This window comes from Hirundo rustica, chromosome 13, assembly GCF_015227805.2.
Source record: "Hirundo rustica isolate bHirRus1 chromosome 13, bHirRus1.pri.v3, whole genome shotgun sequence".
NCBI classification, from domain to species: domain Eukaryota; kingdom Metazoa; phylum Chordata; class Aves; order Passeriformes; family Hirundinidae; genus Hirundo; species Hirundo rustica.
Genome location: NC_053462.1, coordinates 4,426,108 through 4,451,436, shown reverse-complemented (window position 1 = coordinate 4,451,436; position 25,329 = coordinate 4,426,108). Strand labels below are relative to the sequence as shown.

The following is a 25,329-nucleotide window of genomic DNA, read 5'->3' as shown; positions in this document are numbered from 1 at the left end:
TTAGCTTAGCTTAACTACAAATAAGAGCAGCCAAGCCTATGCCAAGACTCAACAAGTTACTACAAAATACCTTTTAATTTATACTTAATTTGACTACTTTTCTTTTTTTTCCCCTAGCCGTCACTACTGAGTCCTATAAATTAATCCTTGGAACTGTTAATGTGAAATATGAGAAAGAAAGTAAATTTAAACACTAATTTTATCCTACATGAGCCTCTTCATAATAAATACTCAACTAAGCTATGGCTCCTGTATTGGAAGCCCACCAAATCAGTCCTGAAATGGGCCAAGCTCCATGTGCTGATCAGGAATTAAATAAAATATTAATGAAAGTTTCAGAGCACTGTGTAAAGTCTTGGCAACAACCTTTAACTATTATTGCCCCAGAGGTTCACTCTATGTCCTGAGTATTTTTCCATTTGCCTATAATGGCAATTTAAATTTTTTTTTTTTTTCAACATCAAATTTGAAAAGTACAATATTGGAATCAGGAATTATCCAACAAAGAGCTAAAAAGCACACAAGGCCGTCCCAAGCTCTTGCTCTTTTGTAATGCCTTTGCTCTTCACCTCTCTACTTTACTAGAAATCCTTTTGCTGATGGAAGAAAATTCCATATGTGTGCCAGTACAGATAAGTAATTATGAGAAGCAGACACACTAATCCTCCTCCTCAAAGCAAAACCAGGTTTTATGCAGCATGGGTTTCATCACAGTGTTTTTCAGGGGGAAAAACCATTCTGTCTAGGCTCCCTGTGGAAATGACACTTGTTTCCAAGCAGAACTACAGATTTGCACTGTCATCCAGAAAGACTTCCAGAGGTCTGAGCTGACAAATCCAAGCTCAGAGGAGCAGTTCACAATACTTATTAGTAAGCAAACCAGGGTGTGTTTAGGAAGCAAAGCCGTGATTCCTTTCCCCAGGAATAAATACATTTGCAGCAGGTAATTGTTAATGTCATTCAAGTGCTTTTGGAATCACTAATCCTCCACAACCAGAAGTGTTCCTTGTTAGCTGGGCACAGGGCAGGTACAGCACTGGGGCCTAGGAAAACATTACAGAAAAGAGTACCAACAGTAAAAGTAACGTAAATATTCCCTTCACAGGAACTTGGCTACGTGTCAATACCAAAGCACAGATGGAAACTGATTAGCAATCACTGGCAGAGGCCTACACAGGAATTTTGTTGTGGCTGACATTTTTAATTAAAACCTTTGTAGGTATAGCAATAAGATTTTGCAATGTGGCTATGTACCTAAATGCTTTAAACTTTACTTACCACCTCCCCCTTTGTCTGCCAAATTACACTGAAATACAAAGGAATTAGATTTGTTTTTTTCCTGAGGATTATAGAGTAGCTGGCTAAGAGACATTCACAAACACTGCGCTAAGGAGTTAAAAAGCTCAAGAGCGCAATGGTTAAAATTCTCTAAGATGAAAAATGTTACTACTTCTGGTGCACTTGAGCCAGGAAGGATGGGCCCTCTGTACAGGGGACAATAGGAGCATTCCCTGGCTTACAGCCAGCTCATAATTCACAGAGAGGCATTATCAGCCAAAGTTAATTTTTTTTTTTTTTTTTTTTTTTGATTAATCATCTGCCAGAGCTTGTGAGTTTGTGGCTAATTGTCCCATTCTTGACTACAGAATGAATTAGAGAACAATGTGCAGTCCTAAGCCAGGGAGGGAAAACATAAAGCAAACCCCTGAGCACATAATGAATAGTTCAGATGAGTTGGGCACTTTGCTCCTGTGTTCCCAAAGATGTGGTGAAAATCCACTGCTCCAAGGAACAGCACGCACAGGTGATAGATGTTAAATGCTCCACCGTGTGCTCACAGGTGACTGGACTGCTTGGTTTATGGAATAATAGGTTTAAGCAAGGAAGAAAGGAGAGCAGGCTTACATTAGAAGGTTAACTCCGATTTAAGAAATAACTGAGGCTGCAGGTGTCCAAGGAATGATGAACAGGCAGCAACATAAAACAGACACCTTTCATTAGAGGTGGATGAAAAATACTGTTTAAAAGGATATTACAGTGAAGTTCTTGTGGTTGTTTCACTATGCTGGCAACATAAATTAAAGGTCTCTCAGCACCAGCTTGTCTAAGTGAAGGACTGAAAACCAAAATTCTCAGGTGCACCAACCACCATTGTTTGTACCTTCCCAGACAAGTCATCACATTTCCAGGTGTAAGGTTTCTGTAAATTCTAAAATTTTAAAATGTATTCTTTTCAAACAAAAAAGAAATGTAACATTAAAAATGAAAATGTAAAGAAAGAAAAACACATTAACATATAAGCCATAATACAGTCATTGTCCATGACTCTTCTCATTCACCTCAATAACAATATGTCTGCAAAAGAGCATTGAGAAACAAGATGAAAGATAAATACATTGGAATTCTGAGGGGAAAGAAAAAGAAGAGGCATTCTCTGCTTGGGCTTCCTGTTTCCACTGAAAATTAAGAAGGAAAAGGACACACTTTTCACTGCCAACAAACAGAGCTAGGAAAGTAATGACCAAAAAGGGCAGCAGTGTTTAGATTAAACTTTCCAAAGGAACAACAAAGGTGTGATGACCTAAACATAAATAAATACTCCCTAATACTATTAAATGCTTTTGGGGTGAAGAAACAAAGTTGACTGACATCAGAGAATGAACCAGGGCTGACGCAGAAGAGAAACAGTGACTCAGAGGAAAACACGTCATCCCGGAATCTGAGGAGATTCTGCAGCCCCATTCCTGTGTGACACTATAAAAGAAGCTGGGTAGGAGCACGTGGATTTAGCTCACCATAGGCATGCAAATGGATGGAGGCACCAGAGATCGAAGAGCAGTTCAGTGGACTCAAAAGTCAATGTGAGGAACTACTGACACACTTAGGCAGAGCCTGGCAGCAAATGACAATCCATATATTCAAATGTGAAAGAAAATGTGAACTTGTAGGAGCTAATCATTGCAGTCTTTTTTACAAGTTACTCAGCCAAGCAACACATTGTCAGCACTGTACAAATCACACCAAGTTAGTATTTACTAGGGCTAATTTTGAGCGAGTAAGCCAAGGCAGCAAAAGCTTTACTGCAGCACATTACACTGCCAAAACAATTTCTGAATCAGAGGCTCTGTATGCACAGATAATGACAAGAAAAAGGTCACACGTGTACACCTGCAAAAGAATTGGGTTCTGTGTGGAAAGCCTTTCTTCATGGTGCACCTCCTTGTTTTCTGCTTTTCTCTGTATATCTCCATTGCTCTGAGCACCGCAAGCAATAAAATCCAAAATGAGCAATGTAGCTTTTGGGCCTGAATCCATACATGAACAATGGAGCATTAAAAGTCGCATTTCACTGATCATTTTTATGATGTGCAGGGGACACCAAACAGCCTTTCTCCCTTTCACCCTACTAAATGTTTTCTCTGTATGTGGTAATTTATATAATAACAACTACTACTACTGATCATGAATTCCAGCACTTCTTTAAATAGTGGAATGGACTTGAGGTTCTTATACTGGATATGCTACACCACAGAAATAGGAACTAAAACCCAGAAGATCAATCTGACTTGCCTTTACAAACTGAAGAACAATATAAAGAGCATTCTCCAGTATATTGTGAACAGAGGCATTGCTATAAGTATGATATGATTAACCTCCAGCTGTCATTTTACAGTGTAAGGAACGAACACCTCGTCCTTTCCCAGAGCTCTTCCCCTGACAGTGCATCTGTGCACACAGGAGGCCTCTGGAGCAGAGAGGAGCCATCTGTTCCCACGAGGGACTGAGATGGGCAGCAGCCATGGGGACCATTCCCAGAGAACAGAAAGGCTAGAGGCAAACAAGGACACTTGCCAAAGGTGGGTTAGCAGAGCTGGTACAGCAAATACCCCCTTGGCTGGGAGATTTTCCATCCCATACACAAACTGCCCTTTCATCTTTTGAGTGGTGCCTCCCAGAGCAGAGTTAGCATCAGGAGATGCTTTGTAGCACTTGTCCTCATCACTTCCCTTACTTCCGTTTGTAGCAGTGGCCCAAGGACACATGGACAGGACAGGGTCCCTTTCTGAGGAAAGTGGATTCAAGATGCCCTCGCAGACAATATGGAATGCACTGCAAGAGGCTTCCAGCCACCACACCCCATGTACTCCAAAGCCCACAAACAGACCAACCCCAAACACTGTGGATGTCAGATCCTCTGGGGCAAGTGCTATGCAGTGTTACATCCATTCCCCTTCATCTGCATGACTTTATCCCAAGTTCAGATATGAGTAAGTTGTAAACATGTACAGAGATGTTTGCACAGACTGTATCAACATTAAAAAAAACAGATATTCATACATCTCCAGTAAATCTCCCTCTGGCTCACAGGAGAGGCTAAGAAATCACAATTTCCTTTAGTAACACCCTTAGCATAAGAGATAACACAGAGAGAAAAGCTATTCTGGGGAAAAATCAGAAAATTATTCTGCTATTATATGGAGACAGGATCACAGTAGAAATACAGAGTCTAGGCAGTGCAAAGTTTATGACACCATGGCTCAGCACCATTCATATAATTTCATCCTTCCTTTAAAATTAAATGATAGCTTCACCAACACACCTGATGCATTCTGATATACAAGGCAAGATCTATGACACTTACACATGGAGGTCGACATACAAAAATTACTGGCAATTGTAGCAGAATAGAGCCAGGCTCACAAATCCACTGTGTCCATCAGCAAGGGGAAATGAAAAATGGCTCTTATGCAAATCTCTGTAAACATTCAGTGCCTCTTTCAGATAACCAAACACCCATTTTAGTCAGGGATATTGGAAAGTGATAAATTCCCTATGTGCTTTGTGTGTGTGTGCATAACAATAAATAACCAGCACGTGCCCCAGGGGCCGGGATTTCACGAGCCATTGAGCTTGTCACCAGGTGATGTCTGTCATTAGCCACAGGTCAGAGCCGGGTTCTGAGATCTGAGCTGTGAAGGGAAGAACCAAGAACACCTCACAGATCTCAGCCAGATCTCAGCCACCAAGGGCTGACCAGGAACGGGGCTTTCTCACTGCTCCTGCTGAGACTCCACACAGGTGCAAGTGTAGAAACCCCCGGAGGGAGTTTCAAAGCTGTTAGAAAAACTCTGAGTAAGGAGCTTAGAGCATCTTTACTACTTTAAACTCAATTTCCAACAATGAGAAATTGTCTCTGGTTTTGGTGCATGGAAGAGAGTCAAAAGAATATTGAAAGATGTTTCTTGTGTGATGTGAAAAACTGGATTTAAATCCCATCCATTAGGGTGCAAAACAAACCATTTAGCTAATTCCACTGTGAAATTTAAAATTCATGGTAAAGAAATATATTAAAGGCTTTTTCACAATCACAAGAAGATGAAATATAGTTGAAACATGCATGTAAAATGTGTACATTTTCCCTATAGAGATAATAAATAAGCTAAATAGCTATTTTCTCCTTAATTATTTGCATAATGTGAAAGGATAATGTATGCAACTAAACTCATAAATTAATCCTGAAGATTTTTGCATGTGAGTAGAGTCATATTGAATTCAACCAAAAAATCAACAACAGTTTGTTCTATAAAATACAGCGCAGCATGATAAACGCAAAATTATTTTTACCGCCTGTTAGTCCACATATATTGGAAATGTCAAGCTTAGTGGGGTGCTAGTGCAGTGGGTACTGTTTGAAGTGTAAGGATGATGGGGGCTGGAGAGCTAAAAGGGATTTTCTTGTACCAGTATTTCCTATCTTAGCGAAGATAAAACCCTCTCTACTGTGACCTGTGCATTTTGTTCCAGATGCATCAAATGCTTCCTTCATCTTTTATTTAACAGCCTGATGCCCGCCTCCCCTGCCAGCAGAGAGGTGACAGACCGGGATGTGAGTGCAGTGTCCATAAACCAGGATCACCTCCTGATCAACCACGGCTCATCCAGCACGCCCCTCCTCACTGGCACTGCACTGGGCCAGGAACTCACCCAGGAGGCTCCTCTCTCTTCCCGGAGCCAGCCTTGCTCTCAAAGGAGGTTTTCAGCCTCAGCTGCAATTGCAAACCAGGGAAGCAGCCCTAAGGATGCAGCAGCTCCAGGGGCACAGGGCATGGACAGCCAGGAGTGCAGTGCCTCCCAGCTTCGCTGCTTTTTAAAGCTGTGTCTGCAACGCATGAGCTGAGTGATAAAGTTAAATGTGCAAAGACACTTCAAGCTCCACCAGCAACCCTGATATTTATAGTCAGCCCTTAGTAAGCACAAATGACTCTGACTTCAACACTGACGCCACCTCTTTATCAGCTTAAATATTTGAGGATACTCACACTAAGAGAGTTTCTATTAACTTAATACAAACCTCAAACAAACGTGCCTAAATTATCACCACCTGCTCATTGACAAGAGCCTAATTCCTCCTCCCCCTCGTGTGAGACTTCAGACCTTCTAATGTCTGAACATTGACAATGTGACAGTTTTAAACTTACATCATAGAACACTGACACAGTGAATGTGCCAATTTCAAGATGACTGCCAGGAAAACATAAACTGTTTGACATTTAATAAGCTTGTGTTTTCATAGAAATACAATGTGTTCTAGATGGTTTGTTTCCATGAAAACACATGGTTAGAAACGAAATGAAAAATAGTTTTCTCAGCACTAAGCACCCAAAATTAAATTGAAAAAAATCGTCTGACAAAAATGCACTAAAAATCAAGTTGCTTAGGATTTGCATTTATAATAAATAATCAATGAAGTGTTAAATAGAACAGCTCACAGAATTATTGCTATTTCTTTTAAAATTAGGAACAAAGACACTGTTTTGAAATTCATTTTCAAGCAGCAAGAGTGCTGCATTTGATAACACAAAGTAAAGAGAACTAACACACAGAGAGGGCATTTTGGGAGACCTCTATTACCCCGACTTCACTGGCAAATAGTCTGATAAGATCCTGGTTTCTTTCCTTATCAAAATGAATACTTTTATAATAGAGTGAAAAACAACTAAATATAGTATGCTGTACCACAGTGAGAATAAAGGAGAAGCTACAGCACTTGACAGTGAACAAAGTGGCTCTGAAGTGGCTCTGCTGGCTCTAAAGCCAAGGGCAGCTTTTCTACCGATTCCAAAAGATACACGACTTTCCCATTTTTTTTAATGTCACTGCACCTGTCTTTGATCATGTCTTCGAGGGGAAAAGTTTTGTGAGGAAAATGAAGGCTGCAGCAATTAGAGAAGTGAAGGCTTCTAGTAAAAAGAAAAAGGTTGTTTTTATTAATATGGTATGTTCAGAGCATAGACAGTGTCAGATTTCAGCTGGTAGCTGTTGTTGCACGGAGATTCTTGGACTAACCTAGAAATGCTCTTTTGAAAGAGGCTAAGAACTCATACTCTAATTTTACAATCTAGGCATGCTTATCTTGATGCATGGAAGTAGAGGTGTGATGTGTTACAATCTCACTGGAAGCAAACAGAAATTTCAGAGATTTAATGGATCTAATATGAAAACGGCCATCATTCAGCTCCTGTGGTATTTCCTTTAAACACAATTTGCCTCCCTACTTCAGCTGAAGCCTCTGTTTCTCTTCCTACCTCCAGAATAGACCATTTGGTTGACAAAATGAGCACTTCCAAGCCTGACTTGGAGAAAAGCATCATGGAGGCAGCTATACCAGTGCCATGAAGCCATTTGGAACAGGCAAGCCAAATCTGACACAACAGAAAAAATAGGATTTACTGGACAACCTCTACCCAGAACAGATATGCAGAGTCTTTTCTGCTTATGCAGAACATACAGTAAAGGATCCATCACGCTGAAATGCTCAGCTTTGTGATCTCAGGATCTTGAGAAAAGGAAATTAGCAGTTACATGTAAACCTTCCTAGAACACAACACCGCTTGCTAGGCTGGACCCCAAGTTCAACTGCTGATCTAATCTGGAGTGAAGAAAGCAGTTTATTTATAAAGCAGGAGCTGGGTTCCCACTGCAATGCTGTCACACAACCTCCCCTCCAACAGCAGTGAAAAGCAGCAAATGAACCCATAGTAAAGGGAATTTCTTTTGAAAACAGGGGCTGCCAGCTATTAGTTTCACAAAGAATAACAGTAACTTCCCACATTACTTGTTCTCAAGTTAAGGTTCTCTGTGTCTTTTAAAAGGTTCCCTCTTAGAACAGGGATTTTTTGGTGTCAACATTGTTGGCTTTTCAAAGACAAACTGTTCCAGCGAAATTTACATTACTGCTTCTAAAGACAAGATTTTGTGCTAAAATGTACTCTCAAAACAGCTGACAGTGAGGTGGTGAAGTCCTGTTGACAGGACGTGGAAATTTAAGGTTGAAGTACCTGAACTGCCTCATTTCTAGGTCAGCTCTTAAAGTCATGCCACCACCATCCCACATGAAGGACAACTCACCCTGCTCTGAGTTAACAAGGCCTTTTCTTACCTCCCCTTCTGAAAACTGCAGGGAAAAAATTGAGACCTTCAGTGAAATATTTTTTGAAATATCTAAAGCCCTGTTTAACAGGAAAATTACTTTCAGCCAGCCTTTAGTACCCTTATGTCCTCAAACATTCAAGAAGATGTAAAACTACCTTTTTGAATGACCTCTTTACTTCCACCTTTACTTCAAGGACCGTAACGGTGGACTAAGCCACCAATATAGGCAGGGAAAAGGAAAAAAGAGCCAGAGCGAAAGAAATGTGAAGACTTTAAACAGGAAACTTGCCTTATCTGTAAAGCTCTTTACAGCCAGCAAGTATCACACCTCCATATCAGTTAGGTAACATAACAAAGATAATGAAACAGTTCTTCAGACAAACATTGATGAGAAGGATGGTTATCAACTGATGCCTTTATCTAAGAGGAAATCACTAAATGCCTTTGGTCATGTAGCGGCTTTCTGAAACCAGAGGTTTCCCTACCCCTGTTGCACAGAGATTAAATAAAGTCTTGTGTGAATTTCCAAAAAACTGCAAGAATACCCCCGCTCTTCAACTGGCTCTTGAAGTCGGTGGTAAACACCTCAAAAAACAAAGAAGAAAAAAAAGAAAGAGGAAATTGCTTTGCTTTGAGGGTGTGTCTAGCCAGTCTGTTGTACAGCAAGTGACAGTGCTGCACCTCACAACTGATAGTTTGTGCTCACTTTAAACAAAAGCCTCTTATACACGCAGGGGAAGCTAAACCAGATAACAAAAATGCCTCACAAGTCTTAATTTTTCCAGCCAAATCATCATCCTCTTGGTCAAGGCTTCCTTTTTAATTCACTTATGTTTTTTACAATAACTCGTTGAAGGTTCAGTTCTAGTTCAGTTTGAGAATCTAACTATTAATGGCAGTGAGGTAAAGAAAGGAAACTTCCCAAAGTCCCAAATGCAATCCCTTAAAACGGTAACTTCTGTTTAGGTGAGATCTATTCCTTTGATCAAGTGAACTGTGAATCCAATCCCAGACAATAAAGTAATTTAAGGCAAGGTGACTGCAGTGGGGTTGAAGACCAAATCAAAGTTATACCATGTGTTTTAAAAGCAAGAGACAAGGTAGCAATGGATATTTACACTCAGCTCAAAGGTATTCACACTGCAGGATGTAATTTTGTTACTGACACAGCCTCTCTCTCTCTCTCTCCTCCCCTGCATAAAACATATTTAGAAAAAGGGTTATTTCAATACTGGGACGCTCATTTCAATGTGCACTAAGCAGCACATCACTATACGCCAAGGCACACATATTTTAACTCTTCCTTTCTAGTGAATATACAGGTAATTCAAATGGTGGCATTACAGAAAAACGGTGTAGTTTTGTCTTATTGTGAATGCACTGTATTTTTTCTTGTGTTTTCAACTGGAACACAACTACTAAGACACAAGAGAAGATTTAAGTATTCCTCTACACCAAACTAACACCAGGCACCATTTTTCCTGAGTCCTTCAGTTTAATGAAGAATTTTGCGGAAGGAATTTGTGTGTGGCATAGTTTGGGTAAGCAGATGACCATCTTGTGCAAATCACACAAGCAGCTGACGTTTAAGAACTCAAACCAAAGTGTCTGTCACTATGGTTTGACCCATGTAAACCTCAAAAATCACCTGTACTCCAAACTGTAACTCATATCTGGCAAAGTTTCTGAAATGCTGTCTGCACAGTTCTCCCTCCTTGCTCTCCCACTCCCCCAGTTAAGCAACATACACAAAGACATAGCATTTTGGCAATATAGCTCAAAGCTATTCAAGCATTCTGAAAGCACAAGGAAGAAAGTTGAAAAGTTGAATTTTAAGGAGTGTGTATCCCAAATTCCCTCAGGATTCTATTCGATTTTGGGTTGATCCATTTCTGTTCCTTTTCAGCTGCAAGTTTTGGCTCTTTAAACTGACCCACATTGCCCTTTGAAACTTTCTGTCCTTTGTATTTCATCATGTTAGGAGACTTATAGGGGGAAAAACCTGACCAGCAAAACTATATTTAAATTAGGAGCTTTACAAAATATCATCATCATTTGGTCATAACATTAAGAACAAGCTCCTCATTAGGAGTTGAAGTGATTACCTGATCTGCCATAAGGAGCTGCCTTAGTTACTGTCTGCATCAGACTGTGCTCCCAGCTGGGTCAACATTTAAATAATTCTAGGTTGATGTGCTTAGAGAAAGGCTGCAAAACTCCCAATATTTTCACAGTCCTTATTAAGCTCAGCTATCAACATACATTAAAGAGCCCTTTTCAGGTTCAATAGTTGTGTCAGGATGGCAAGTGCTCAAGTCTAGCAATGCACTGTCAAATAAATGAGTCTATTAGGAATGATGGAATCAGTCCCTGGTTTCAAAATTCAGATAATAAAATGTGCTTTTTTTGGTTCAGATACCAACCTTGGAGAAGTCCCTATGACTGAGCTTGCTTTAGAATCATTAGAATTCAACCTTACTACAAAAAAATGCAGCACTGTGTTATAAACAATGCCATGAAGTGAAATTAATGTAAGCAGAAAATTCTCAAAAGGGTGAAAAAGGTAGCAGCAAGACATCCTTAGAAAAAAAATCCACTTGGACTTCTGATGTTTGAACAAATGGTATGAAGATCATGTTTTAATCCTAATTTTAACCCTAATTTAATCCAAACACTTTGCTGTATTTGGTAGCAATTGATTCACCTTTCTATAAAGATTGAAGTGACTTCAAGGAGCAGTTCAAATCAAATGAAATGAGTCTTTCACAAATCTTGTTTAGAAAGTGCAATTATTTCTCAGGGAGCTATTGCAAAGGATGCAGTCAAAAGTATTTCCCTGTAAGCACAGTTAGTTAGAGCTGGCTGGACTTAGACTATTCAGCGCCAAAATATGCAACCCATATATTAAAGAAGAAAGTCATGAGCAGTAATATTTCCTATTTGCTTTCACATTGTTTACATTGAAAAATATGCAGAATAAAAAAGTAGGTTTGGAGAAGTCTCATCTGTCAGTTTTCTGGTTCTCAAGACACTCAAAAACTTAAAAAAAAAAAAAAAAAAAAAAACCAACAAAAAAACAAAACAAAAAAAAAAAAACAAAACAAAAACACCTTAATGACTGTGCAAAGAACAACCCCTCCTGCTCTCAGAGTTGGATTAAAGTCTTAGAATGTGAAGAATATCAGATACTTTTAATCTTAGATTCAACCCATAACACAGTTCTCGTCTATAACCAATGAACACACCAAAATTGTGGACAGCTGTTCTTATCAAGCTGGAAACATTAACTTCATGTAACAGCTGCAAGGGTTCTAAACGCAGGAAAATTTTAAAAACAATAAAAAACCAGGCAATGCTAAGAGGGCTGATGGAAGCTCCTTTCAGCCAAGATGATTTGCTGAAGCAGCTGCAATAGGATTCAGAGCTGTCCTCCACCTTCCCTGTTAAAGTACATTGCACCACGGGAGGCGTACATGACTTCATTCACTATTTCCTACATCAGATGAACGGCCTTAGGAATTAAGAGACAGAAAAAAGAAGGCTAAGAAACAGGCAGGGGCAACTTCTATGAAATTAGAAAGCAAGACTTGGGTATAAGAGAACACTACAGATATTCCCAATGTATTTACTGCCTGCATCCACAAACAGCTCCAATTTATTTTTGAGTCACATCCATGATCTTTTAATATCCATCAACCACACTAACAGAATTTACATCTCTAATGTCAGAAACCCCTTAATGCTCTCCTAACACTTCATCATTCCTTAACACATGGGCCTCCAAACATTTTTTAAACATAAAAGAGAATATCTCTGCCCATTTTGTCTGCAGGAGTGACCAGAAAACGAAATGAAGTGTCAGCAGAACTGGAATATATTGATTTGCAATTTAGAAGCATCTATTCTATTATCCAGCATACATAGACACATAAATTTTCATACTAGATTAGTAACATTTTGCAAATACTTATCAGTCTTCATTTGTTAAAATTACTTTCCAACTCGTTTGCAATTTTTCCCTTGCTCTGGTTTGCCTGCTACTTCACTATTTAAAGCACCAAAAACCCACCAGAAAAGTCACAGTAAAGTAAGCCCATAAATAATGGTTACAGCCAAAACCCCAAATAGACAGAAGGTGCTCCATATACTCAGAACAGAACCAGAGAAGAGACCTGATATTATCTTCAAGTGCAGCTAATAGACAGAGTTCCCCATGGGACTTCCAGGGCAGTGCATTTAATTGCCTGTTCTATCAGCCTTAGAAAAAATGAAATGTTCCTTCCAAGTGTGCCAAAGGGCTGCGGCCCAGGCACATGCCAAGCTTTGGGCAGCTAAGAGAAGATTAGAGGCAACAGGTTTGTCTCAGCTCCGACCTGTTATTCTGTGAGGTCACAAAACATACATTTATAAAAATCCTTCTGATACTTTACCTTTACCCATGGCTGTTTCCACAGGAGTAAAGGGGTTGGTCTCTCTCACAAATGTTGGAACTTTTACAGAAAAAATATTTCACTCGTGCAGAGCTGCCAAGAAGAACCAGACCATCGACAGATTTCACCTACAGCCATGTCATGGATATCACACATCTGTACCCACTGCCATTCCGTGTACTCTTTCGCCCAAGCCAGCCAGAAACACTTCCTGACTTTAAAAATATTCCCTCCTCTCCTCATTATTTGACAATGCCTTCATCTTTGTCCCTGTACTCAATAGTTTAGCCATACAAAAAGAAGGCAACCTTCATTCTCTCTCAGGCAACAAACAAGTCACTGACAGTGTTTTGTGTGGCAACCAAACCAAACTTTCCACAGGGGTGGCCTCAAAAGGGAATTAAAGGCACAAAGCTGAGCTGCTGCTGAAGAGGCTTCCTTTGGCTCACAACAGGGAAGTTAAAAAGGTAAAAGGAAAAAAAAAATAGAGAGAGAAAAAGAAAAAGGAAAGAAGCAAAGTAGCAGTAGTTCAGTAAAAGTTTTGAACAAGAGAACAGCCCTAGATAGCTGTCTTCAGATTCTTCATCAGGGCAAACAGTGCTTCAAGGACAAGCAGGAAAGTAGCAGCTATTTGAGGCAACTTCATTATAAAATCATTTTTAATAAGCAATCTGAACAAAGAGAGGGAATGCTCTTGCAGAGAAGCCCCCAAGGGATCTTAAGGCTGCCCAGTAAAGTTATTAGGAGGTTACACACAGGGGACCAAACAGCTATTTTATTGGCCTCAGGGGACAGGGTTTAGTTTTCACCTGTTCTCTTTAGGCCTTGGTGCTAACAGCAGATCCTGTTAACCATCAGTTTTCTGAAGGCTCCTGTCTTGTGAGGGAAAAGTATCCTTTACTTACTTTAGTCTGCAAGTGAAACACATGAGCTGAAGGTGACAGTACAATGCACAGTAGATAAGTAATTATAAATCAGATGAGAAAAAAAAAAATCACAGTGCTAATGAAATGAAACAAAATAACTAGCAAACAGAGAAATCTTTAGCAGTGGCAGTAAACACAATATGGTAAGTAAAATCAGAGAAGAGGAGAAATCTGGGTCTTGGGTTCCATTAAGCTGCAAACGTTAATATATGCTCATAGAACTTTGGTGAAAACCTGTTCTAGAGTACTTGGATATCTGAGGAGCTGAAGAGCTGTCTTCTGCCCCAAATCTGCCTCTTCATTTTTAACAAGCAGTGTGCTCTTCTTAGCAACTGCTAAGAGTCAAAGATAGGAAGGAATTTGGATCCATGGATCCATTCCATGATGCAGAGTGGAATCTCTGCCCAGGACAGTGTTATGTGCATGCCTTCAACTCCACGTACAAGAATCTCGGACAGCAGGAGGGATGGGTCTACTCCTACCCTTTGCCAACCAAGTTGAAGGTTCTTCACACAAATGATTTTATTTAGTGCTAAAAATTAAAAGCACACAGTTCCCACTTAATTTTTCAGCAGGAGCTCATGTCATTAAAATCAGCACCTAGCTTTGGAAACATTTCTTATCTGCCAGAAATTAACTGAAAAGATAATTTCAGTTTAAGTAAAGAACAGTTCACCCAAAACTAAGGAATTTCTCTCCAAATGGTGATAATCTAGTGTAAATGAATGAAGCAGTTGTCACTTCTGGCCTCAGCTCAGAAAAGCCCTGATCCACGCTGTGGTGACAGTGAACTGCAGGTGCACTGTCTCTAGAAAGCTGAATGCAGTGAGCAGCCCCTAGTTGAAAGCAGCGCCTGGTTAATCCAGGTAAGAGCACCCCTGCAGGTCCCCACCTCTGCTCTGACAGGTGTCACTCAAGAGCCAGGGCTCCTGGCTCTTTTCTGCTGCGGATCAACATTCCAAAGGAGCTCTGGACAGAAATTGTGAGGAGGGCTTGTAAAATCTATGCATTTTTTACTACCTTACAAGCGCCAGGTAAGCAATTGACTGAATGTATCTGGCCATTAGAGCAGATGTGAACTCCATGTATGCAATCAAACTCCTTCAAAGCTTCTGACTGTGGCCCTTCACAACTCAAAGAGTGAGAGAAAGGTTCCATCACGTCCTGGATTCAGTACCAAACTGGCCTTTGGGTGCATTTGAGAGGCAGTCAAGTTCAAATTCATTTAAGAAAGTCAGTGCCCAAGATAAAACAGGGATCTGAAGAAAAAGAAGTGTGTAAGGTGATTGATTTGTGTGACAGCTCAGTCACAAGTGGTCTGGTAGAGGCCATGAAACTAATTACATGAAGTGTGGCAAGATTTAGGTTTCAAATGCCAGAAACAAAATACTACACACTTAAGGACAGCCTAAAGCCCAGTCAGTCAGTATTAAACGGCAGGTCTTCTGCAGCCTTCTGTTTCCCAGAATTTTGGATTTTTATCATCACTGATACAATGATGCCCTTCTGAATTTGCAAAAAGGGTGAAGTTGTGCAAAGTTACAATTCACTTGGAGTATTTTTCTATTCAGAGCATGAGACATGGCAGGAAGAGGGTTGTTTTACAAATATTACTGCCAGTCAGATGATCAGAAAAGAATCTAAATGTCAGTCATGCCTTTCTCGAGTCAAAAAAGAACTGAAAGAGCAGAAGTCCCACTCTGCATGGAAGATGAGACAGGACTTGTCCTCTACCATCTGACAGACTACAGCTTATCTAAAGTGATGGTTAACCTGACAAATAGCCATGTGAGCTCAAGAGAATAATTCTACAAACAGACAGAAGGCATGAATTTTTTCTTCAAAAGCCCGTTTAATCTTAAACTTGAACTGAGCAAAGAAGGGCATTTTGGGGTGGATAACATTTATTCCCTCAGTGCTCCTTGGAAGGCTATTGCACTCGGTGTTTAAAAGTGTCAGATTTTGCAACATTTAAACTGTGATAAAGAGAAAATGTGGAGAAGCACCAATGAAGAATAACACTTGGATAAAATCAGTTACCTCAAAAAGGGTAAGAATCTCTCAGCTTTTAGAGAGTTAAATTATGAAAGACCTGCATTTCTTCAGCACTGCAATACTGCATGTGCACAAATATTAAGCGATTGTTAGATTCAGAACTACCTGAGCACCTGCCATCAGCACAGGGGTTCAGTTTCAGCTGACAGGACACTTTTGTCTGAAGGGGATAAAATGTACCCAAGCCCTCCAACAATAAACCCAGGAAAAATTAAGTACTGGAGACAGACCCCACCAATTTCAAAACCTGTGCAATTAAAACAGCTGTTAGGGTGAAGTCTGAAAAGGATTAATCTGATGTTTGAAATGTGTCATGTACCAAACTTTCTGGCATTATGTTACAAGATTTTTTTTTTTTCTCCACTAATTTCTTTCCTCTTTTCCCCTCATTTTCTCCACTCCACTTCTTTCTCCCTAATTAAATCAAAGGTCATTAGAAATAAGTGGCAGTTTACAGTCAGTCAACAGCCCCACATGCCACACATGATAAATTTGGAATAAGACAATCTCATCCATATTTCTAAAAATCAGAGCAGACAATGTATATACATCACACAGTGTTTGCAAGAATGTTTTGCAAAATTTCTTTGCAGAAATCTTAGTCTATAAAACTTCATTTGGATAAATTATTTACACTGATACAAAGTGGTAAGCAAATTCTAGATCATATCTTGGTGCACAATCTCTCTGTCATTTGTAGTTGTTAACAACTTGGACCTTGTAATTCTTGTATTTACGTATCTTATTTAGGTGTTTTAAATGATTGTTTTTCTAACTCATTCCAAAACTGTGAATTTTATTGGCTACTTTTTCTATTTAATTAAAAAACCTAATTCTAGGCAATGAGGGGGAAAAAAGCTTCTTGTGTGTGATGCTGAAATACCAAAGATGCACAATTTACATCCATTCCTACTCTATATGAGAATTTGTCATAACAGGAATGAATCCTAAAACAACTTCAACCAAAACAGAATGAAACCTCATACATATTTGCTAGCAAACGTAGCTTACATTTTCATCATGTCAATTACAGCCTATTGCTCCTTCTATTTTAATCCCTTCTTAATGGGCAAGCTTATCTTCCCATTATTCAGGCAACTTTTCTGTTCATGCTTCAGCAGTTGCATGACAACTGATTAACAAATCGGGGAACTACTCTTTGACAGTTCTCTTAGAAAAGCACAGAGTCCTCAACATGAAAGACACTGGAACCCTAATTTCTGTTTGAACTAGATGAAAGGCCTTGTATGGTGAGCAGTACTAATCATCTCTCACAGTTGAGAAAAACATCTTTTTTTCATCACAGGCCTGAAACAGCTTCAGCTGAGATACACGGTGACAATATTGCATCAGTCTGGCATGCCTGAGGAACCTGTTCCCTGTGCTCTTTAGGAAAACAGGAAAGGTCTGCGGTCACCACTTCATCTTCCCTACAAAATTCCCAACACTGGAGCTGAAGCTGTGGCTCTGTGGGTCAGCTGACGGCACTGCTGATGGCCATCGCCTCCAGAGCGGGGCTGGCCCCATGCCAGGGCTGACCCCTCGGCAAGGCTGTGCCAGGACACTGGTCACTGCCTGGCCTGTGGATACCTGGAGCACTTCAGCATGCTGCACTGTCAATCCCAGCCAGCACGAGCTCAAATATTCACCAAAAATACCAGGGTCACATTCTGCCTGTCTTATAGCTCTCATTAAGTTCCACAAAACCATCGTACAGCCAAAGAGGATCTAGCTCTCAGAATGCACTAAGCAGCAAGCCCACTTAAGCAAAGGAGGACCATCACGCTCTAAAAGTTTGAGATACTTAAAATTTGTTTCAAAACTCACATTAATCAGCTTCTCATTTCAAATTCTCAAATCTGCTTTTTAACTCTACACAGTGAGGATTCATCATCTCAAGTCAGATTTTTCACTCCGTGAGTATTATAAAATCAGGAATGAAGTAAGAATGAAAGCCATGTAACACTTTATGACACCCTAGAAGCTGTGGTGTAAATACTTCAAAATGTATAAAAATGCATATATATTTGTAAATTTTGAGCAGCCTAGAACCTGTTCTGTAAGAGGGCTTTCATGAGAGTAATAGCCTCAGCTTTAGTCTGCTGCTGTTTCAGATCCTGGGCAAGTGCAATTCTTGCACTACCAGTTTTCCAAACCTCCACAGTATCTGAAGAATCTCAACAAACTCCTTCAGCTACAAATCCCAGTATTCTCTCAGAATTGTGCTTTGAGCTCCTTGCAGGGTAGGTAAGAGTTGATCCCCAGAAATTATGTCTTTGAAGAGGATTTGGAATAAATGTGTATGTAAGTAAATGCACACATCCATCCACAGCCATTTCCAAGGTCACCACTTCTGGAGACTGCTTGCTTATAAATGGTTGAGAGCAAAACAAGAACATCCACTTTTCCACTGAATTCCTTAAGCACAAGCACAGAATGATATATCTTATAGATTAGTGCACAGAAAGGGACAGAAGATGCACAATGAAATTATTTTGATTTTTGAATCATACTGCATATATAACAGACATAAAAATAACCATTCTCCTCACCTGTATTTTCTGGATATGTTAAATATCAGCCAAATGTAAGGTAGACAGAGTACAGTAAGGAATTCTGCCTTTCCTCACAATTTTTTTTTTCTGCCCTCTGACTTAACAAATACATGAGTACCACATATACACATACACTGTACATTCCAACTCCTGGGCGAGGACTGAAACCCCTAAGGCAGAAAAAACACCAGAATTTTTAAAATGGAGCTTTCCCAGGCCAGACTAACACCAATTAGTCTGAGCACCACAGCCCAGCCTAACAGAAATTCTGTTTGTGAGAGAAGGCCAAATCAAAAGATATTACTTACACGTATGAGTCTTCTTTGTTACGGAAATACCTGTAGGGGAGAAATGACACCGGTGTTAGCAAAGCAACCAGAGTAAATTCTCTTGACATCTAATTCATCACTAATCTATTTCATCAGACACACAGCAGCCACTCTAAAAGAGGAATGAAAATTGCCATGATTTGTACGGTAAAGGTGGAAGGATCTCCCCTCTGCCTGAAGATTTTAATGGTATATTCTCTCCTCATTCCTCCCCAGTAAATGTTTCAACATGCAATGCATATCTGCATGCCGCTGGTTTTAAACTGGAGCTGATCAAAAAGAAGATAGCAGTGATGCTATGGAAGCCCCCTTTATTTTCCATGGCCACACTTCTATTAACCAGTGCCCATTAAACCACCCAGACAGAAGGGATTTGAGCAGCACAAGTAATTTGCTGTGTTATTAAGTTCAAACAGTTCCTTGATGGCAAGCTGTAGCTTATGCTCATTAAAACCAAACAAACAGCTCTCTCAATATGACTATTGCTTGCCGTAATTCCAAGCCAGATGCAAAAATCTCCAAGCTGTTGAAGATAGACTTTCTGAAGTAATAAAGATGTTTTCATGCTAGACAGGCATGTGGCAGCAATCACCAACGATGGTCCAGTGCCAGTGAAACTTGAGAGGCATTTCAAAGAAAGCAGCAGAGTGAACAGAACGAGGCAAAATTCATAATACCAAATAAAGATAAAATTAACTCTGTTAAATGTCATTGGAATTCATGCTTGAATACAAACAATATTGTCTCCACTTTAGTAGATAACTGGTGACTTGCTCAGACCCATCAGTGTTTAAGCTTCACTCTCCTTGGGGGTAATTTTAGGAGACGATGAGAAAGAGGCTACTGGAAGCAGTACAAGTATTTGAAACATTTCATTTGTGATCGAGGCCTGTAATGAAACTTTGGAATTGGGATTGTCTGGCTTAATATTCATGAAAGAGAGAGAGACATGAATCTCCTTTGCTACCCTCTAACTCCTCCAACCACCTCTACCAAAACAAATAACTATGCAAAGAAATAGACTTTTATTTCAGGCCTCTTGGTCGTGGAGCATCTAAGAAAAGCAGTAAATTACAATAACTCAGAAAAATGTAGACACCTTTTTTGCAAATACAGAGCTAACTTCCAAAGCAGTTTTCAAATTATTCATGTTTTTGATAGGTACATAAAACCCTAGTGCCAATCCCAAATATTGATCTATCAAGTTTGACATAACTGTCACGAGGACTTTTTTTTAAATTGCACTCATGTTGCTATTGGCATTTTGGTTTTGAACTACCAAGCCCTATAAGTGTGAGCACTGGGACCTTTGTTTTGCCTGAAAAGAAAAGCTAAGAGGCTTCAGGCTCTGAGAAGTTCTGAGTAGTTCCTTTGGGCAGTTTTGTAAATGTGAGACACTGGTAAGAAATTTACAGAAATCAGAATACTAGAACTTGATTATGTATGTGTATCAACTTAAATTGAAACCAAATGTGCACATGCCTCACACAAGGAATTAGGGTCATAGCCACAGACTGTAGAGCCAAGGTAAACAATAAAAACAACAAAAAAACACACCAAGCATAACAAAAATAAACCTCTTTAAATGTAAGTATCTACAACAGGGGGCAAATTCATCCTTGAAATTCCTAATTTGTAAGAGCAAAACTTCTCATGTTTTCACTCCAGCCCACCATTCTGGCTGGCTCAGACAGGGGACAGGACAGGACAGGACAGGACAGGACAGGAGGGTGTGACAAGGAGGTGAGCATTGTTATAGGAACAACAGTTTAGGGCAAGAACAGGACCCGAGCGAGAAGGAGCTGAGAGATCTGAAGCCCCTACACCAAAGAGCATTCATGGTACTGATGCAGTTTTTGGGGTGAGTGCAAACCCCTCTCTCTAGGTTTTTCCAAGGGTCTGCCTCACCCTTTGAACTGGAAATTACAGCTGCTCTTGGCCCATTGGCTCTTCCACCAAGGAAGAGCATTTTTGCTGCTGTTTGACTTCTTGAGTGACCTCTGGGCAGCAGGTACAGCTCCTGACAGCATCCTCATCTTCACAAACTGCCCTGACATCCCCTAGGCAGACACTCTTGCCTTGCCCTTGCCTATCTGTCTGATTCCTACGATTTCAAGGATGTTTTATGGAATGGAAATGTAGAGGAAGAGGTCTTAAATCTGAACACCGTTTGCAAAACTTCTTCTCCCAACACTAGTACTAATAAATGGATACAGCAGTGCTCTTTCAGCATTATGGGAGCCATATGTGTACTTTGCTCAGAAAATAATGCTTTCTGTAAAATCACTTTGAACAGAAAGTGCTTATGCTGTCACTTCTGATTACTCACAGCCTCTTCACAATGGGATTTGCCACAGCACAAAACAGACTTAGCTGTATTCGCTGACTGAGGGCCCACTTTCCCTGATACATGAAACACTGCACTGATGGCACTGATGGAAATATTAGTGCTTACATTTTTCTACTTTTTTTTTTTTTTTTTTTTTTTTAAGGTGAAATGTGTCGTGGGTTTTTCCAAATCAGATGTTTCCATAATAATTACTGATTATCACCTGGTAAAATCTTTTCACTGGTTTATGCAAATATTTTTAGATAACCTTTTTAAAGCAACAGCTTAGAGGAAGATGTTTTTGCATCATCTTCATCATTCCACTGGTGGCTGGATTGAAAACAAAGCCTTTTGCTTTGAGCTGTGGTTTTAAAATAGCTGCGATCTAGTGAAACAAGGATAAATGTTGCCAGTGAGTTCAACAGGGTTAGCTTTAAATTAGTCAGTAATCTTCACTGATGTAAAATAAGTTATGAAGCTTTAAGTAGCCTTCCTTCTCATACAGGTAACTCTAAGCAACTAGAAAAACTCAGCAAAAAAAGGTACCAGCCTATCCTAAAAGTTGCTTAAATTAGATACATTATACCTAGTGATTTAAATATAAACATTGAAGTTGCAACACTGATCAGGTTTCGTTGCATTGCAGGAAGCCAATCATTGCCATTCAGAACATTCAAGGTAGGCAATAATAACCTAGAAATGAGTGTATTGTGGAAAAAAAAAATCAGTCAGAAAACCACATAATGTAAGGGGGAGTCAGAAGATCTCTCTGGGCCACTTGCACCAACATGTGAACGCCTCTCCCGTGCAGTTAGCGCATCAGTTCTCTTAAAACCAACAGGGTCTCTTGAGAAACTAATTCTGCAAGCCCAACGTACAGCAGTCATTTTCTCCACAAGATCAGGCACGATCACTTGTTTGTAAATATTCCTGGGGCAGGACCAGCAGTTTATGTAGATTTGAGTAGACACCATAGAATAAAACCTAAACCCAACACACCACTGAAAGACATAGGTTTATTTTTACTAAGCAGAGCACAGAGAACCTACTGATGCCTTTAAAAATCTTACTTAATATAAAATCCCATTTTTAAATGGGTTTCATTTCAAAATGTGATAGGCTAGAGAAGTAAGTGACTGCTTGCCAGTACTAGCGCTCTCCTACACTGCCAGCATTCCATTCTCACTGAACAACAAATGTAAAAAACATAAAGAGAGGAAGAAAACACTGTAACTTCAGTGTTGCTAATACAGAAAGACTTCCTGACTTAACTAACTAAACTTCAAAGTAAAGCAAAGGAAATGTCATGAAAATACCACAGTATATCAGTGCCATGGTTATCAGTGAGTGAAAGTTTCAGTATTACAGTTATCATAGAATGTATCACTTCTGCAGTGCAATTTGACATTCCTGATCAACACCAAATCTTAAACAAATTAACTTCTTAGACTTCTCATCGTGGCTATGCAACGCTCTTTACAACAACAATAGATTTTTTTTTAAGTTCTACACCATTCCCCTTCCCCCTCCCACTAACAGTATGTAATTTACCATGATGGGTGGTATTTACAAAAATAGCTTGCTGGATGCAATGAACTTTGAAAAGAGTATCTACCAACAGAGACAGGATATTCTTTTGCAAGCAGTTAGCCTGACTGACCTTCACTAGCCAACTTCAAATAGAGATAACAATGTCTTCAAGTACAAAAAGAGACTCAGATATTTTATACATCATAAGCCATTTCTCACAGTTGCCCATCCAAATAAAGCAGCATAATGAAACGCTGCTTACTCTGTGAACCCAGATCCCTGCTGCTGTTGTACAGTTGTCAGCTTCCCGTATTTCAAGGGGAAAACACGCTTTGATGTACAGAAAGATAAGTAAAAAGGCCTTTGTCTGGCAGAATACATTACTCTGCAAAATATCAAAGAAGAATATTCTTGAGTGCAATTTTCTTAAACCTCCAAGAAAACTCTCCCTCAGAAGTCTGTATGGACAAACACAGCCACCACTGGCCGAGCTCACAACCAGTCTCAGGATTTCTGTTAAGCACCACTGTGCTTCCCTTTGCTCTCTGTGCCCAAATCAGGGGATTTGATTAGCACTGCTCTGGTGACAGCACACTCTGTACATGCTCTGGCTGTAAGATGCTTTGCTCATGTGGGTGTGTGTATCAATCTATGTTTTGGGGTTTTTTTTAACTTTCTTCTACCCTCCCCTCAAGCCAATATTAAGTCCCTAGCATGTTTTGGAACTTTGGCATTTTAGGACACATTGGAAATCCTGAGGGGGGAAAAACCCCAAACCTTAATATTTTAAACTCTAAGCCTCCTGCCTGACATATTGTGTAAAATCAGAAAGAAAACATATTACAAGCTTGGATCCCACTGTGTTTCATCCTGTCACTCCAATTCTTCTTTACTGTCACCACACAAAGCTGGCAATTACAGCAGAAGATTATCTGTAACACTGGGGCACTTGCAGAGAACCCACCAAGGCAGAATAATAGATTTAGCTCTATTCAGAAAGGAGTTCATTCTCTCAGAAACTTCAATAGTGGTTTCTATTTCAGCCTGTGTGGAGCTCTGGCTTGAAGAAATTTTGTGATCCTTGGGGCTATTGTTTACACTGACCAAGGCGAAATAACACATATATAAATACTGCAAACACAACTTCAGTCAATTCACCAAAAGAAAATCATGTAGCAAAACAGTGTCCTTGTCTAGGACAGAAGAGCTGTTAATGATGATCAGCACACGCTACTGAAAGTACTCCAAGTAATTTCACTAATTTGTTTCAAAACTAGACTCTACTGCTTACAGTTCACTCAAGAAAAAATTAAAATTAGATTCTAGGGTAGCATGGATCAAGGACAAGAGCCACTAGGCATGCATGAACAAGGAAGTTTTCCAAAATTATGACACCACCCCTCCAAAATAAAACCACACCCAAACATATCTTTAAAAAAACCCCTAAACTTAAAATATGATGACATAAGTTTTCAAACATTCCAGATTTTCCCAGACTTTTTCACATCTTCTATTGAAAAGGAAAGATTTTACCATGTGAAACAAGGTTTCAGGTTTTTTCAGCAAGTCTAGATCAATCACACTCTCAAGTCCATAGGCATATACCAAATCCACAGGAATCAATGTTGACCTAAGTGCTTCAGTACTGAGAAACACCCCAACCCTTCCATCCTAAGATTCATAGCTGTTCCTTGTACCTAAGTTCTATCAACAAATTATTCACAGCTATATTTTTAAGGGGTTGCTTTAGTCACATGGTTTTATTTACATATTAATTACATTTACTGCTTTAATCATGTGGTTATATCTAAATTAGCTACAGAAAATTTTCCAGAGATAATTTTTTACTTTTTACTCAAATACAGATACAAAGTATTTGAAACAAAGAGATTTAAAAAACCTGAGGATGTTTTAAAAATGTTTTGACATTATTTTACTGAGGTAGGTGACTTTTTAAGCCCTTGGAATTCAGACTGGCTTCCTGCTTCTGAGGGTGACTTCCTGCATCATCCAGGCATTTTACGATTTCATTTTTCAGCAGCTGACAGCCTCCCTTACCTTTAAAGTGAGAGCAGTACCCGTGAAAATGTGAATACATATGACTTCTTTCCAAGTTACAGAGAATTCATAAGAGAGAAATCACCACTGTCCTGAGTTGTCACCTGTACAACTGACAGCTGAAAGAATTCCCTGCTCTTTCTAAACTTTCCCCGAATAAAGATTTCTTAACAGACTCCAAACTGATTTTCTGATACAAAACTGTTTCTAATTGTAAAGATGGTGAACTTTAACCATTTCTTCCTTCTTGCACAACCTCACTGACAGTCCCTCTGAGCCTTACCATATTTTTGTCCTCACAAATAAACACAAATAAACACTGTCTTACACTAGGAAAAAATAAAGAATCTGCATTAATTAGCCATAATGTTCTTACATGACAAATGTCATCAGAGAGTAGATGAAATATCCATCCCACATTTATACTGTATTCCACACATTAACAATCAGATATAGTTCAGAACTGTGTGTAAGACTACTTCCAGCAGGAATCTTTATAGGAAGACCACCAATCAGCTTTGTTTTAATGACTTCTTGTTACACAACTGACTGAGTGAATCACAAGGATTTCCAAACAGCCTCGCAGAGCAGAGCAGTGAACAGAATGGACAGAATCCAGGCCAATGTAAAAGTTGCACAAATCCAAGCAAGCCCCTCCAGGCCTCGGGACGGACAAACAGGGTG

General features: G+C 39.6%; 1 protein-coding gene across 4 annotated transcripts in view; it reads right to left on the bottom strand.

Moving 5' to 3' along the window:
• RORA (RAR related orphan receptor A) overlaps positions 1–25,329 on the bottom strand; it is a 406,637-nt gene that overhangs the window by 93,217 nt on the left and 288,091 nt on the right. For all 4 annotated transcript variants that reach the window (XM_058422394.1, XM_040077548.2, XM_040077549.2 and 1 more), the window contains one exon: positions 18,708–18,737. In XM_058422394.1, coding sequence (XP_058278377.1) covers positions 18,708–18,737 — 30 coding nt within the window. The remainder of the gene's footprint in view (positions 1–18,707; positions 18,738–25,329) is intronic.